The sequence below is a fragment of the Microcebus murinus genome, chromosome 5 (genome assembly GCF_040939455.1).
Source record: "Microcebus murinus isolate Inina chromosome 5, M.murinus_Inina_mat1.0, whole genome shotgun sequence".
NCBI lineage: Eukaryota > Metazoa > Chordata > Mammalia > Primates > Cheirogaleidae > Microcebus > Microcebus murinus.
In genome coordinates this window covers 91,701,946-91,716,139 of record NC_134108.1, presented here as the reverse complement: position 1 = coordinate 91,716,139, position 14,194 = coordinate 91,701,946, and the positions used below count along the sequence as shown (strand labels likewise).

General features: G+C 35.4%; 1 protein-coding gene across 2 annotated transcripts in view; it reads left to right on the top strand.

Annotated features, from left to right (window-relative positions):
* The window catches only part of TINAG (tubulointerstitial nephritis antigen), a 79,528-nt gene that overhangs the window by 18,584 nt on the left and 46,750 nt on the right, over positions 1 to 14,194 (top strand). For both annotated transcript variants that reach the window (XM_012780779.2, XM_020287136.2), the window contains exons 4-5: positions 355 to 469; positions 11,075 to 11,198. In XM_012780779.2, the coding sequence (XP_012636233.2) occupies positions 355 to 469; positions 11,075 to 11,198 (239 nt within the window). The remainder of the gene's footprint in view (positions 1 to 354; positions 470 to 11,074; positions 11,199 to 14,194) is intronic.

Genomic DNA, 14,194 nt, shown 5'->3' with positions numbered 1-14,194 from the left:
CTAAACTGCACTTAATGGCATTTAAAGGAAACTGCTTATATTGGCCTTATTGCCACTTAATCCTTTTAGAATATGTAAAGATTTCATTTGTTTCAGTCTATATTGATATAGCCTTATGATCCTCATATGAGTCATTGAAATAATTGAAATGGACCTAGTTTAGAAAGAGTATTTCATAGCCTTGATTATTAAAGTAGTCATATATAAAAGATAGCAAGCCTACAGTAATAGTTCCCATTTTGTGAGATTTGCTGCTGAATAATTTCAGAAATATAAATGATAATGTATTTATAAAAGTGATATCATATAACCTAGACACATTATGCACATTGTTCTCTTTCATTTGTAAGGCAGATGGACAGCACAGAACTACAGCCAATTCTGGGGAATGACTTTAGAAGATGGTTTCAAATTTCGCTTGGGCACCTTGCCACCTAGCCCTACGCTACTGAGCATGAATGAAATGACAGTAAGTGTTCTTTCTGATTCATGTCTGTGTATCTATTTGTATAGGTGTGGTCATACATGCTTTTAAAGTAATTTTTAAATAACTAAAAAAATGAGTTTTGAGCTTGCAGAGTCATAATTTTGTCATATAAATCCAAAAATCTTTCACAAAAATGGTTGTTATATCCCTTAAAAGTCTCCTGTGGGCTTTTAAAGTTCACTATTATCAATTAGACATCATTTTCTTTAAGAAGGATCGAATGCCTATTTACATTGCTAATGATTTCACAGAAATACAAATTTCTGATTGTTGGTTGTTCTGTGTGCCAAAGCTTCAGCAAGTCATGGATTTTTTTTTTTTTTTTAACTAAACAGTTATTTTGTGAAGTCATCAAAACTTTGATGTCTCTTGACTCTTGGAATATCCATGATCACATGAGAATAGAATAATGCTGGTAGCTTCAGACATGTGTGCTATGGTGATTAGTAAAGTTTGTCCTCAAAAATCCTCAAAATTTCTGTTAAAAGGATATCTTCACATTTTGCTGGGTGACGAGGCAAACTTCTTTGTAAAGTTTTATGCTTTGTACTATTGTACTGGTTTTCCCCTTTCATTTTTAAAAGGTGTTATCATCTGATAATAGGTATCTCGCACAAAGAATCTTGTACCTCTTTAGTTATCACGAAGCTCTTATTCACAGAGCCGCAATTTTACCACCCAGCGAGTGGTGTTTCTCAGGCACATACAGTCTCCCGATGAGATGTTGACTGTACTCAAGCCCTGTTACTAATGCCTAGGGCAGAGTTGGCTCTCAGGCCTCTGGAGTGTAGCCTGTTTTCTCCCCAGGCGAAGACATCAGGTTCTGGTTGCCTGGAAGCTCTCTGTATCTCCAACAAGCAGGGTGGTTGTTTGCTTTTGCCTGAGTGTAAACCTATAGGTTTCTCTTTAAATATTTAATGCTCTTGGCTTTTGTGAGATGTAATCATCTGAGTTATTATTCTAATTCAAATTGCAGTACTAGGGCCTGCTAAATTATAACTAGTATCAGAGAAGACAGTTACTAACATTTATTGAGTGGTTGTGTGTTAAGCATTTGAGCACTGTCATACATTACCTTATGTAATTCCAATAGCAGCTTGATGTAGTGAGTGCTATCATTATCCACATTTTAAAGACAAGCAAATTGAGATGGAAAGAGGTTAAGTTACACTGAAATTGACAGAGGTTAAGAGCCGCCATTGAATTACTTAAATTGCAGAGCCAGAAAATCTGAAAAATCTCTCCCCCGAAAGGTCACTAGAGTTCCAGTAGAGTCAGTTGGCGTTGGCCAATTCAGGTTCAAAGTAGCAAAAAGCCTTTTAATCTCTTAACCAGAGCTATTTTTTTAAAATTACCAGCTTAGATGTATTTTGGATCTTTCCTACAATCAGTAGGAAAGTAAGATATAAATCTCTAGAGATATGGCTCACATTTATGGTTTTCAGTGACCAAACTATATGATCAGCTTGAAAAGAGTCATTTTTCCTCCTATTTGTTTTCTTTTTCATTTTTGTCCCCACCCAGCTGGAAAAAAGAAAAGGCAGTTATTTAAGAAAAGACAGTACTTTATAAGATTGCTCTTTCACTTGTTTTTATTGAGGGCCAAACACTCATTTAGGTGTCTATATGCATTTCCTTGAAATTATTCCTAACATTTCCTTCTTGAACTTCAGGTTTTGCAGTCTGGAAAATTTATATTCTAGAGAAAATGAAGTACAATTCTTTCCCAAGTTGCTACTCGCCATAGCGAAGAAAAGGAAATCTAATTCTAAATCATTTATTGGCTCCTGGGGATTTGTTTGCATAAAAGTCACTGTGGTGATATTTAAATGAAAAATTTTAATGACTACGACTTGGGGAGAATTTAAATTACCTTGTGCTATGAATTAATGTAATACAGTTGCAACTCCTAGAATTGCCAAGTAATTCTGAGAAAGCAATACAGAAAATTCAGCTGAACTGGTGAGAGTTCCATTACCCACTTAAAGATAGACAGTGAGGAAATACATCTTCTTTCTAGGGAATGGCAGCTTAAGGACTAAGTTTCTGGGTTTTGGAGAGTTGTCCCAGTATTTGGTTAGGTGGAAAAGAATTAAAAATATAATAAGTATTTCTAGGAAGAACTTGAGGTCAATATGAACTGAGTGGAACTGGTAGCTATAGGAAGAAGTAAAATTGGGTTAGTTCTTAGCCTGGTAACTACATAGAAAACATCCAATATATGATATCAAACTGTCTCCAAGTACAGTGCAAATAAATTCTTTTTGTGGGTATGCTTCTGGATAACTGATTTTTCCTCTACTTTTTCCCAACATTTTTTAAAACTGTTTTTATTATTTATTTATTTATTTTGAGATGGGAGAGTCTCATTTTTTTGATCAGGCTAGAGTACAGTGGTGCAATCATAGCTCACTGCAGCCTCTCACTCTTGGGCTCAAATGTTCCTCCCATCTCAGCCTCCTGAGTAGCTGGGACTAGAGTTGTGTGCCACCATGTCTGGCTAATTTAAAAAAAAAAAAACACTTTTTTTTTTTTTTTTTTTTTAGAGAAAATGTCTCACTATGTTGCCTAGTATGGTCTCGAACTCCTGGGCTCAAGTGATCCTTCCACCTCAGCCTCTTGAATCACTAGGATTGTGAGCAACACCCAGCTAAAACCATTTCTTAATATATGATGGACTATAAGACAGGGTAGGCAGCTGCCAACAGTGGTAGGATTTCAGGCATACTGAGAAACTTCCCTGTACCCCCACCCCCAAATATCTCCATTTCCTTGGCCACATTGCCTGCATAAGAGTTGGGACTCGTGGAATTATTTTCCCTGAGTGAGAAAGGAAAGATGAGCTATGAGTCATCCCAGATTCCTAGGAAAGCTTTTCTCTTCCTTACCTGGTTTCCTGGCTTCATTCCTTAGCATAAGTCATTATTCACATAATGTGTCCACTGAGCATGAGTTAGAGGAATATCAATATTCCATGATCATATAAATGTAAAAAATCTGTTTAACCTATATGAAGTGGTTCAATCCAAATAATTTTTTGCAGAATGTGGTTAGTAACAATGAGGAATAGAAATATGTCGACAGTGGGAAGTTGGAAAAAGATAACTTGAGGCTTTGGGAGGGGTTACTTACTGGATGGTAATCCTAAGTGAGGGCAGACAGAAAGAAACATAAACTTATAGCTCTCCCTCCCTCGGTACAAGCAGAGTGGGTCAGAGGAAGTTAAAGGGAAAGGGAGAAGGTTGTGGGGCACTACCTAGACCAGGCATCCTCAAACTACCTCCCAAGGGCCACATGCGGCCGCCTAGGACATTTATCCAGCCTCCAGGTGTTTTTGCCGCTGCTGCCTGTCCTGCTTAGCAGCCGACTGGCTCCAGGCCCACAGTGCGCATGTGTGGAATGTGCGCCCGCACTCTCCAACGGCCCTCCAACCGTCTGAGGGACAGTGACCTGGCCCCCTGTTTAAAAAGTCTGAGGACCCTTGGCCTAGACCATGCAGCTCCTGGGTGAGAAACAGAGAAGAGGGCCCCTCTGTGAGTTGATGTAGTCCTGAGGGCACAGGGCTTGACAAATAGAAACTTCCTTTCAGGGAATTAGAAAAACAACCCCTCTGAACAGGAACAGTGATATACCAAGGCAAAGGGCTTGGCAAACACAGCAAAAGATGAATTCCAGCCTCTACTTGAAGTTTGAGCTAGGCTTCCTGGGACAGCTCCCAACTTGCAGACCTGTAACCGTCCCATCTATGGTCAAATGAATTTGGGAAATGGTATGTTATATCCTTCTTCTGAAGAGTCACGTTATTCATTAGTATTAATATATTGGAGACGTTCAGAATGCTTATTGTATTAACAGTTGTTTTTTTTTTTTCACCCAATGTTTCCTAAATTTACAAGATGAGGAACTTTTTCTTTTCTTTTCCTTTTTTTTTTTTTTTTTGTTTATAATAACTATGAATATTCTCCAGGGTTTAGGTTCTACACAGAGCATATGTTAGGAAATACTGACTTAAGCTAACATAATTGAAATAAGGGTGCTGGAGGGAGTAGACGTGTATTCTAGGGAAAAATAGAACTTTCTCAGTGTCTCTGAAAGAAAACAACAGAGGCCAATTATTATGACTGTATGCAAAACTGTCATTGACTGAGGTCCTTTTGAGCGAGCCAGCAGGAATATTGCAGTTGAAGTCATGTCAAAAGGCCTGTGTAGCCAGTATGTTGGCTCCTGTGGTAGCATTCCCACAGCATGAACAGCATAAGGTCTGGAGCCAGTGAGCTTCAGTCTTCTGGCTCCTCTACTTACAGCCTCAGTATCCTTCTCTATAAAATGACAATGGTGGTAGTGCCTAGCTCATACTGTTGTACGACTCCCATGAAACGCTGAGAGAGAAGTGCTTATGCAATATTCTGCATACAGTAAAATATCAAATAAATGTTGTTATGTGATGTATAAAGTTGTTCTTTCTGCCTTATATTAACCTTGGGAGAATAGCAAGGTTCAGAAACAGGTCAATTCTGCAAAGACTAAATTAACCAAACTTTCATTATTTGGAGAATTTTATTTCATAAAGAAAAGTATAGCCCTGGATTTATTGGCTCTGATGGAGTTTATATATTTCTGGTGAACTTGAAAGTTCTTCCACTATGCTCTTGCAACAAATCAAATCATATCATATCAAATCAAATCAAACCAACTCCATACCTGATTGTTTTTCTAGACATAATGTTCAAGTGCTTTTGAATTTGGGGGATAGCTCCCAGAAGCTTCACTGTGTTATATCCTAATTATAAATATAAAAAGTATTTTGAATGAAAAATACTATTTTTACACAGAAATGCGAAAATTGAGTTCATTTTTGTGCTTGTTAAAATTTGTACTTTGTTAAAATTTGTTTTGTTATTATTTTCGTTTATTCCCCAAAGAGAATAATTAGATTACTAAAGCTAGCACAGAAGTATAGAAATATTAAGAAGGCTGGCATATAGCATTTAAAAACCTGTAGATATATTTATATAGCATCAGATAAATGTAAGTAAAATTGTTCTAAAATCGTTTGAGTCAACCTCATTATTAACTCATACAAACATCTTTTCTCAGTCATCCAATATAAATGAATATTTTGGCATTATTTACAAAGAAAAATAATGTCATCATTTTTCCATGGTTTGTTGGAAGTTAAAGTGAAATAATATTTATATATTATGTGATAACTTTTAAAGTCATTGATCTTTGAGGTGAGAAATGAAAAACTCACTTAATCACCTGGATAATACTTTGTCATTGTCTGTATAACACAGAGCAGGTAATTGAATGTATTTCTCTAGTCATTAGTTACAATAGGAGGAGTTTTTTTTTTTACTTTCTGAAATATATTTCAATGATAGCAACTACTGAGGTCTGAGAAATACCTTTGGAAAAATCCAAGGATATATTTCTAATTTTAGTTTTTACTGCCCATAGGTTATGAAAATTTTTGATCTGATTAGGGATAAGCCTGAAAAAAAAAAACGTCTGAACAAACATCTCCTTCTTGACTCCTAAAACACATCACCTGTGTAAACAAGCCTCTATAGAATCCAAAACAGTGACTATGAAAGTGAAAAAACACGGTTATATAGTTACGTACTTTTCTAATATTGAACAAAAGTGACCATTTTTCCCATAAAATTGATGTTTAGCTCTCACACTCATGAACATAAGGCATATGGCATCAAGCTTTTCAAACGCAGTGTAAGTGCTAATGGTGCTACAGAAGAGGGCAGGGCCAGATGTTACTATGGTCTCTATGTTTAAATATGTATTTCCCTGAGCTCACCCCAGAATCTTCTTGTCCATGTAGGAAAAAAAAGCCAAGGACAGAATAGGATGCTGGTTGTTCTTGCTGTCACTGAATTAAGAATTTTAAAATTCAAAGAGCATCAAAACATTGACTTATGTTTCCTCAAGTCTCTTTTGTTCCCCTGTGTCCCTCCTTTACGGAATGGAACTCAACATCCTTTGGTGAATTTTAGAAAATATATATCCAGCCTCACTCCTTATTCACTTTCACTGTGGCAGAATGAATGTCTTATGTTTCAAATCAAGTTTTTCGAGTTTTCAATTTTTCTGTCCTCGTCACAGTCTGATGCATAGCACTGTGGTATAATTGAACATGACTCGAACAACACAGTGGGACTGAATTGATCACTGCAGGACAAATCTTCAAAAGGAAATGTGAAAATTTACTTTCCCCCCCTTCATGAACAAATATTTTGGGCTGCTAAAAAATTAGATTCCTGAAGTGATTTTGTATGTCGATATAATAGGCACCTAGTCTCTGGTGTCTGCACTTCTGGGTCTGTTTGTTCATACTATGTTTTGTTCGTACTAAAGCATGTCCCGTAAAGCATCAGTTTATTGATCTGCTTCACAATAAGAAAAGATATGAAATAAAATATTTTGCATTTGGCTAAATTATTAACATTTAAAAAAATGAACATTATTTCTAATTTTTAGAGCTTCACATACATTAGCAGTTTATAAAAAATATTGCAGCGAAAGCAAACATCTAATTTTCAAAACCAGTGTTTCTTAGACTTCTTTGATTAATCAACTCTTTGTAATCACCTATTAAAATTCTTCAGAACTAGTGTTCTAAGGAACTCATTTTAGAAAATATCATAGTTCATCCATTTCCAGATGTACATTTTTTTTTATTTTTAACACCTCTGAAATTAGGATGCTTTCTTATATTTGATGATGTCTTAGGTTCAATGAAATATGGCATTGCTCTAGCAGCTTTAATGATAATTACATATGCTGTATTACTTATAATTAGGCTCAGCTGAGAGTGACAAAATTCCAAAAATGACAGTGGCTTAAATAAGAAACTGATCTCTCATGAACAATCTGGAAGTGAATGGCTCTGTGTTGGAATTGCACTCTGTGGTGTTGGATACCCAATGCTCTTGTTTCTCCAATGCCCAGGGCCTGTATTTCTAAGGTCATATAATGGTTCAACATGACTGCTCTATGTCCATCTATAATGCCCAAATTTCTGCCAGCAGGAAAAGACAAGAGATCATAAAAAAGGAGTAAAAGTCAAGTGCCAGCTGTATCTTAAGGAAAGTTCTCAGAAGCTGCCAAATGATACTTATAGGCCAATAGCAGCCTGGTGGTTTGTGGGGAGGGAAATGTAATTATTTTTTCTGAGCCTGCCTGTGCTGAGATAAAAATTCTATTCCTATGAAGAAAGAGGAGAACTATATATCTATATTTATAAGAAGTAGATCACTAAACAATTATTTTCTATATAATTAGTAACTAGAGAAATATCAAAGGATAATTATTGAAAAGTTAAGGCATAAAAGCAAATATTGTTGAAGATGAGAAATACGTTTAGCTATTAGCAACCAGAAAATTAGCTCTTTCCCTCTGAGTATCAAATAGTTCAGGAGTTTCTTAGTATTCATGGCCACTGACCTTCAACTGTGAAGGTCAGAACAGAATTATATTTTCTGTCGCATTATTTCATTCACTCTGATTATCCAAATTTCAGTGGGGGGAAAGTGTAACTAGAGATTGAGGAGGTGCTTTACACGGTGGATATTGTATAGATGTAGACTAAATAGTAAGAATGTCCAGAATTTATTCTGAGGTTCTTGAGAAAATTCATCAGTTTTTCTCAAGCTGCTCTGTGATTACATTTACATCACACCTTTAGAGATTTTAATTTAATTAAGCACAGAAGATATTGTAAAAAATGTTCCAGTATTTATCATTGCATTTCATTCTCATATTTATCCACAATATCTTTAATTTATAATTTTTAAACAGAAATACTGAAGCAAATTTAACCTCAAATTTGGCTAATACTGATTTGCAAATATAGTTAAATCTGAAATAAAAATTTTTAACATTGCAATTAAATGAAATAAAAATGTCCACGTGGAACAGTATAAGTTTCTCTTAAAAATAAACTTTTATCTTATTTAAGCCAATGTCATATTGGAATTTCTGTCACTCTCAGCTGATCCTTTTAATTCTTTTGCTTAATTAAGCTGTCATTTGGCAAAAAAAAAAAAAAAAAATTAAAAATTAAGTTAAAAATAAATGTATTATTCATTGAAGCCTAACTTCTATTATCATTTCTAAGAGCTGTTATTCTGTGATGCTTATCTTTATTTACAAACTCTAAAAACCACTTTTACTTTACAGAGAAATACAGTAATTATGAAATAATTGGATATAGAATTTTCTCTGTGTTTATTATATCAGATTATCTGATATCATGAGGCAAATAAAATTGCAAGGTAATATCTGCCTGCTGGGCCTCAAATCCTAGGGGCTCATTTTTAGGAAAAGTATATTAAATAAGTGGTAAAAATTTTCATAAATCAATTTATGAATTGATCTGACTTTGTGGTTTGGTAACTATACTTCTTAATAAAAATGCCATTTTTCTTGTTGTTTCTTTATTGCCTTATTTTATGGGGAATGATTAGCTACTCATATTTTTTTATCTTTAAAGAATAATACAATAATGAAGGGAACAAATGCATGCTGGTATTGTAATTTAACTTAGTGTACCTTCAGGGGAAAAGCATATTTCTAAGAGATGAAATCTACCTAACAGATAGTGTATCTCATTGTTATCAGATATTTATTGAGTATCTCTTAGGTGCAAAGCAATTTAATAGGCTTTTTGAACGTGGAAGTCAAACTCTAAATAATCTAACCCTGCTGAAATGTGTTTGAAGTAAGCTATATCTTCATTGCATCAACAGAGCAGAAAGAAAATATCCTAGTAATGTTATTAAATTGGAATTTTAAAATGAGAAATTAAAATAATCAGTGACACCATCTATTTTTCTGGAAACGTTAGGCAACTTAGTGTTATAAATGCTTAAAAGCACACTGATAAGCCAATGCTAATACAATGGAAGGTATTAATTATATGTGTGTTTCTCTCTCAGTTAGGAAGACACTTTTGGAGAATCAGTCTGTATCTCTCAAGCTATCTACTTAAAGCAATATATTTATTTTGCTCCAACCGTAAGGTTCTGCAATGTGAACCATCTGATGGCACTGGAACCCCCAAATCACCTGGCTTTCCAAGATACTGATCAAGAAGTTATCATGCGGGCATGCTATGTGATCAGCTTGATGTTTTTGGCACTTTCTTGCATCATCTAAATAGCAGAGTTTTTAGTAATGGAATTCAGGATTTAACAGCTTGCATATCAGGTGTTAATAGCTCTCTAAGTTAAAACCGAACTCCCCCATTAAAATCCAAATTTATAAATTGTTTTGCATAGACACCTTTTGAAGCAGACATGTAAATTTTAAGTGTTCCCTGCTTTAGTCTTTGAAGCTATTATGTACTTGTCAGAAGTAATTTTTTTTGCAAGATACCAGATCAGTAACCTGACTTGTTTAATGCACAATCATAAAACTTTTAAATAGGTAAAATTTTATCTTTTACAGACATTTTACTTCTGCTGCAAATTATCTAATTATCTCTGATAAAGTAGAGAAATGATAGAAATGGAGCATGGTATTAAGAATTCTGAAACCTCAGTCTAGTCCCATGAGTATCTCTTAATTAGTTGAGAGGACTTAGCATGTCTTTTAACTTTTAAAAGTCAGTTTCCTCATTCATAAAAAAGAGATAGTAATATTGTCTCTGATTATGTCACATAGGGATATTGAGAAGACAAAATAAGTATTAAAACACTTGGAAAAGGTGAAAGCAATCTCAAAAACTGATGAGGGTGTGTATCTGTGAACATGTATACATGGCTAATGAAAAATTAATAAATCCTTATTTGCTTCAAGCCTGATTATTTGTAGAAGTGAAAGTCATCACTGTTTAGAAAAGTTTAGGGAAAAAATCAGGCTGTTGTGTTGTAGATTTTTTTTGAATAACATGAACAGAGCAAGTTTCAAACCATTTATTTTGCCTTCTTGGAAAAATTGCAGGAGAAATTGACTGTCAGGGATTCAACATGGACTCTTAAGTCATCGTGGTCTTGTATATTTGGTAGGAAGTTCATTTTAATCTTCAAGGATTTTATAAATATCAACCAATTCACCCCAGTTTCATTTCCTAATAGCTGGTGTAAAATTGATGTATTCCTTGATACTCCAAGTGTGTTAATATATAATTGCCATAAATACATCCTTTCAAAATTAATTTCACCTCAGAATCACACAAACCCTCTCCAAAATAGGAGAAACATAAAAGTAAATGTTCTTTATAAGGATAAATTTGAATAACACTATGTAGTCTTTTCTATAGATGAGCAAAACTGAGTTGAGATGATAGAACCATTGGCTGAAATTATTGCACTGCACAGTAACCCAGGAAATGCATTCTATGTATTTTTCTTAAAATTTTGTATTATGATATGATTCCCCACATTAAATTGTCATTTTTAAGCAGAGTGAAATAGAAATCCTACCTGACTGTACTTCATTTAGAAACTTGAATGTAGACGATAATTTTAAATATAATTATAAACTTTATAAAAGAGTGTGACATTTTCTTATGATGGCTATTGGGACACGTGAGAAAATCTGACGCATATGCCTGTCTTTTCCCTTTAGGCTTCTTTACCTGCAACAACTGATCTTCCAGAGTTTTTTGTCGCTTCTTATAAGTGGCCTGGTTGGACTCATGGTCCGCTGGATCAGAAAAATTGTGCTGCATCCTGGGCATTTTCCACTGCAAGTAATGAGATCATTTTAATTACTTCCTTATAAACTCCCGGCTTGACTCTAGAGACTGGAGCAATAATTAAAAGGTTTTTAAAATCTGAATATGTAAATATGAACATATGATCAATTAAAATAACATCTTATTCTGACTGGAGAAAGCAACCTAAAGATTATATAAAACAATCCATTTTTAGTCTAAAAATTGGTTTTTATTTTTAGAGTCTAAATTTAAATAGACAGTGAATCAAAGGAGCAACAAAATAAAGTTGCTAAAATTTGTTTGTCTATTGAGAGTTAAGGCCAGATGATAAAAAGAGTATTAAAGTTCTTCTTCATTTACAATATCATCTGTAATCTTAATAGACATATGGATACACCCACATAATCCTTATTTTTTTCTCTTTATAAGATTTGCAAAATATATTTAGTTATTAAACTAATTTGATGTAAAATAAGACTTTAAAACTTAATAATAATAGATCAAATGGGTTTATGTCATTTTAAATAAATTTAAGTAAATATATAGGTTCTGACTCAAAAAGTGATATAAGTGATGTTTTAATAAGAGTAGCTTCCAAATGAATGCTACTGTTTCTCAAAAAGTATAAGGAATGTGTGTTTTATAGCTACGTTCATGTAAGTTCACAAATCTAATAAATGAATTACTCAGATTAACCCCCAGATTTGATCTCCAAAACTATCCTCAAAGGAGTATTGGTTATATTTCAGCAATTAAATAAAACATAACATGATGATTGGCCATTATCACATATCTTCATAAAACTACTCTACAGGTGGTGTGCACCTGTAGTCCCAGCTACTTGGGAGGCTGAGGTGAAAGGATCACTTGAGCCAAGCAATTCGAGGTGGCAGTGAGCTATGATCAGGCCACTGCACTTCAGCCTGGGTGACAGAGTGAAACCTTGTCTCAAAAAAATAATAATAAAAAAAAAATTATAAGGCCGGGCGCTGTGGCTCACGCCTGTAATCCTAGGTCTTGGGAGGCCGAGGCGGGCGGATTGCTCAAGGTCAGGAGTTCAAAACCAGCCTGAGCAAGAGCGAGACCCCGTCTCTACTATAAATAGAAAGAAATTAATTGGCCAACTGATATATATATAAAATTAGCCGGGCATAGTGGCGCATGCCTGTAGTCCCAGCTACTCGGGAGGCTGAGGCAGGAGGATCGCTTGAGCCCAGGAGTTTGAGGTTGCTGTGAGCTAGGCTGACGCCACGGCACTCACTCTAGCCTGGACAACAAAGCGAGACTCTGTCTCAAAAAAAAAAAAAAAAAAAAAAAAATTATAGTGTAAATGTAATAGAAAGTTACCAGAATCACAATAATGTATAATAAAGATAACCCATTTAAAAATGACAATAGATACTAACCAAATAAGTATAGATGTTGAGTAGTGGAAGGACATAAATTAGGGTTTGGAGGTAACTTCAAGGGTGCTCAGTTTATAACACTGAACCACTGTGAAATAAGGCCCTTAGAGAAGCCAGCTGTCTAGGAACGGCACACCCTGGGACAGAAAAGTGCGGATATCTTTGTGTTCATATCATCGCGCCATCGTATCAGCCAGATCATTCCACAGTGCTTTTGGCAGAACCATCACGTTAAGCCACACTCACCTCTGGGGTGGCTGAGTCTATGAATTCCACACTGTCACCCACATCCCCAGTGTACACTCTCTCTGGCTATCTGATGTCCTTGATGTGTTAGGGACCCATATTGGGGTCTTTCTGAGTCCCGTTCCAGATGAGGGGGGGGGAGATTTAATCAAATCAATCATTTGTCATTTTATGTTCATGGGGTTAAGATATTACACCTTCTAGGTAATAGATAAGAATTTTGCCTTAAATTTAGGTGAGACTAGTATTTCTGAAGATGTCTAGGGAAAGATGCTAGTGGTGACATACTGAGAGCAACTTGCTAGGCTGGAGGGTATATTGTGGGGTCCTCCATACAGGGCTGAAGTCTGGATTGCCCTCCTACCTGATCCACCAAAACACCAGAGAGAGAGTTTGTAAGTCTTTTGTGCTTTCAGAGGTCACAGTTTTGTATCCTGTGTATTCAGTATGGCAAATCAGACTGAGTTTTTGGTGGGTGTGTTAAATAAAGAAAAGAAAGATAAACTAAGCTCTCATAAAGAGCTACAAAATTATGTCAGGAGGCCGGGCGCTGTGGCTCTTGCCTATAATCCTAGCACTCTGGGAGGCCGAGGCGGGCGGTTCGCTCAAGGTCAGGAGTTCAAAACCAGCCTGAGCAAGAGCGAGACCCCTGTCTTTACTAAAAATAAAAAGAAATTAATTGGCCAACTAAAAATATATAGAAAACATTAGCCGGGCATGGTGGCATATGTCCGTAGTCTCAGCTACTTGGGAGGCTGAGGTAGGAGGATCCCCTGAGCCCAGGAGTTTGAGGTTGCTGTGAGCTAGGCTGATGCCAAGGCACTCTTGCCTGAGCAACAGAGTGAGACTCTGTCTTAAAAAAAAAAAAAAATTATGTCAGGAAGTACTAGTGACAATAAGAAAAATATTTTTTCAGAGAAACTGAAAGCTATAAAATGGAATAAATAAGACTCTTAAAATATGTACATATATAAAAAAGTTATATAACCAAATAAAATTCAAACTATTTGTCAGAAGCATAAGAGATAAAGGTGTTTGGAGTGGTGGGAGTACATGTCACAAAGTCTATTTGGAGACAGAATAAAAGAAGCAGAGACAACAATAGAGCCTGTCTCAGAGGCAATGCCCTATGAAAGTTTTCCAGAAGTCAGTGGAAAACAACTGGCAGAACTGAATCATTCTTAAATCTTCTGACCTTTTCTAAATATTTCAAGTGAATTTGGACTAAACCTTTGTTGAGATTCAGAAATGTCTGATTCTGTATAAGAGCAACATATTACATAACATTAGAATTTAAAATATTTAGCCTTTAGTTAAAACCTACAGATTCAGGGGGCTGGAAGAGATTGTAGAAGTCACCTTTTCAAGCTTCTGGCT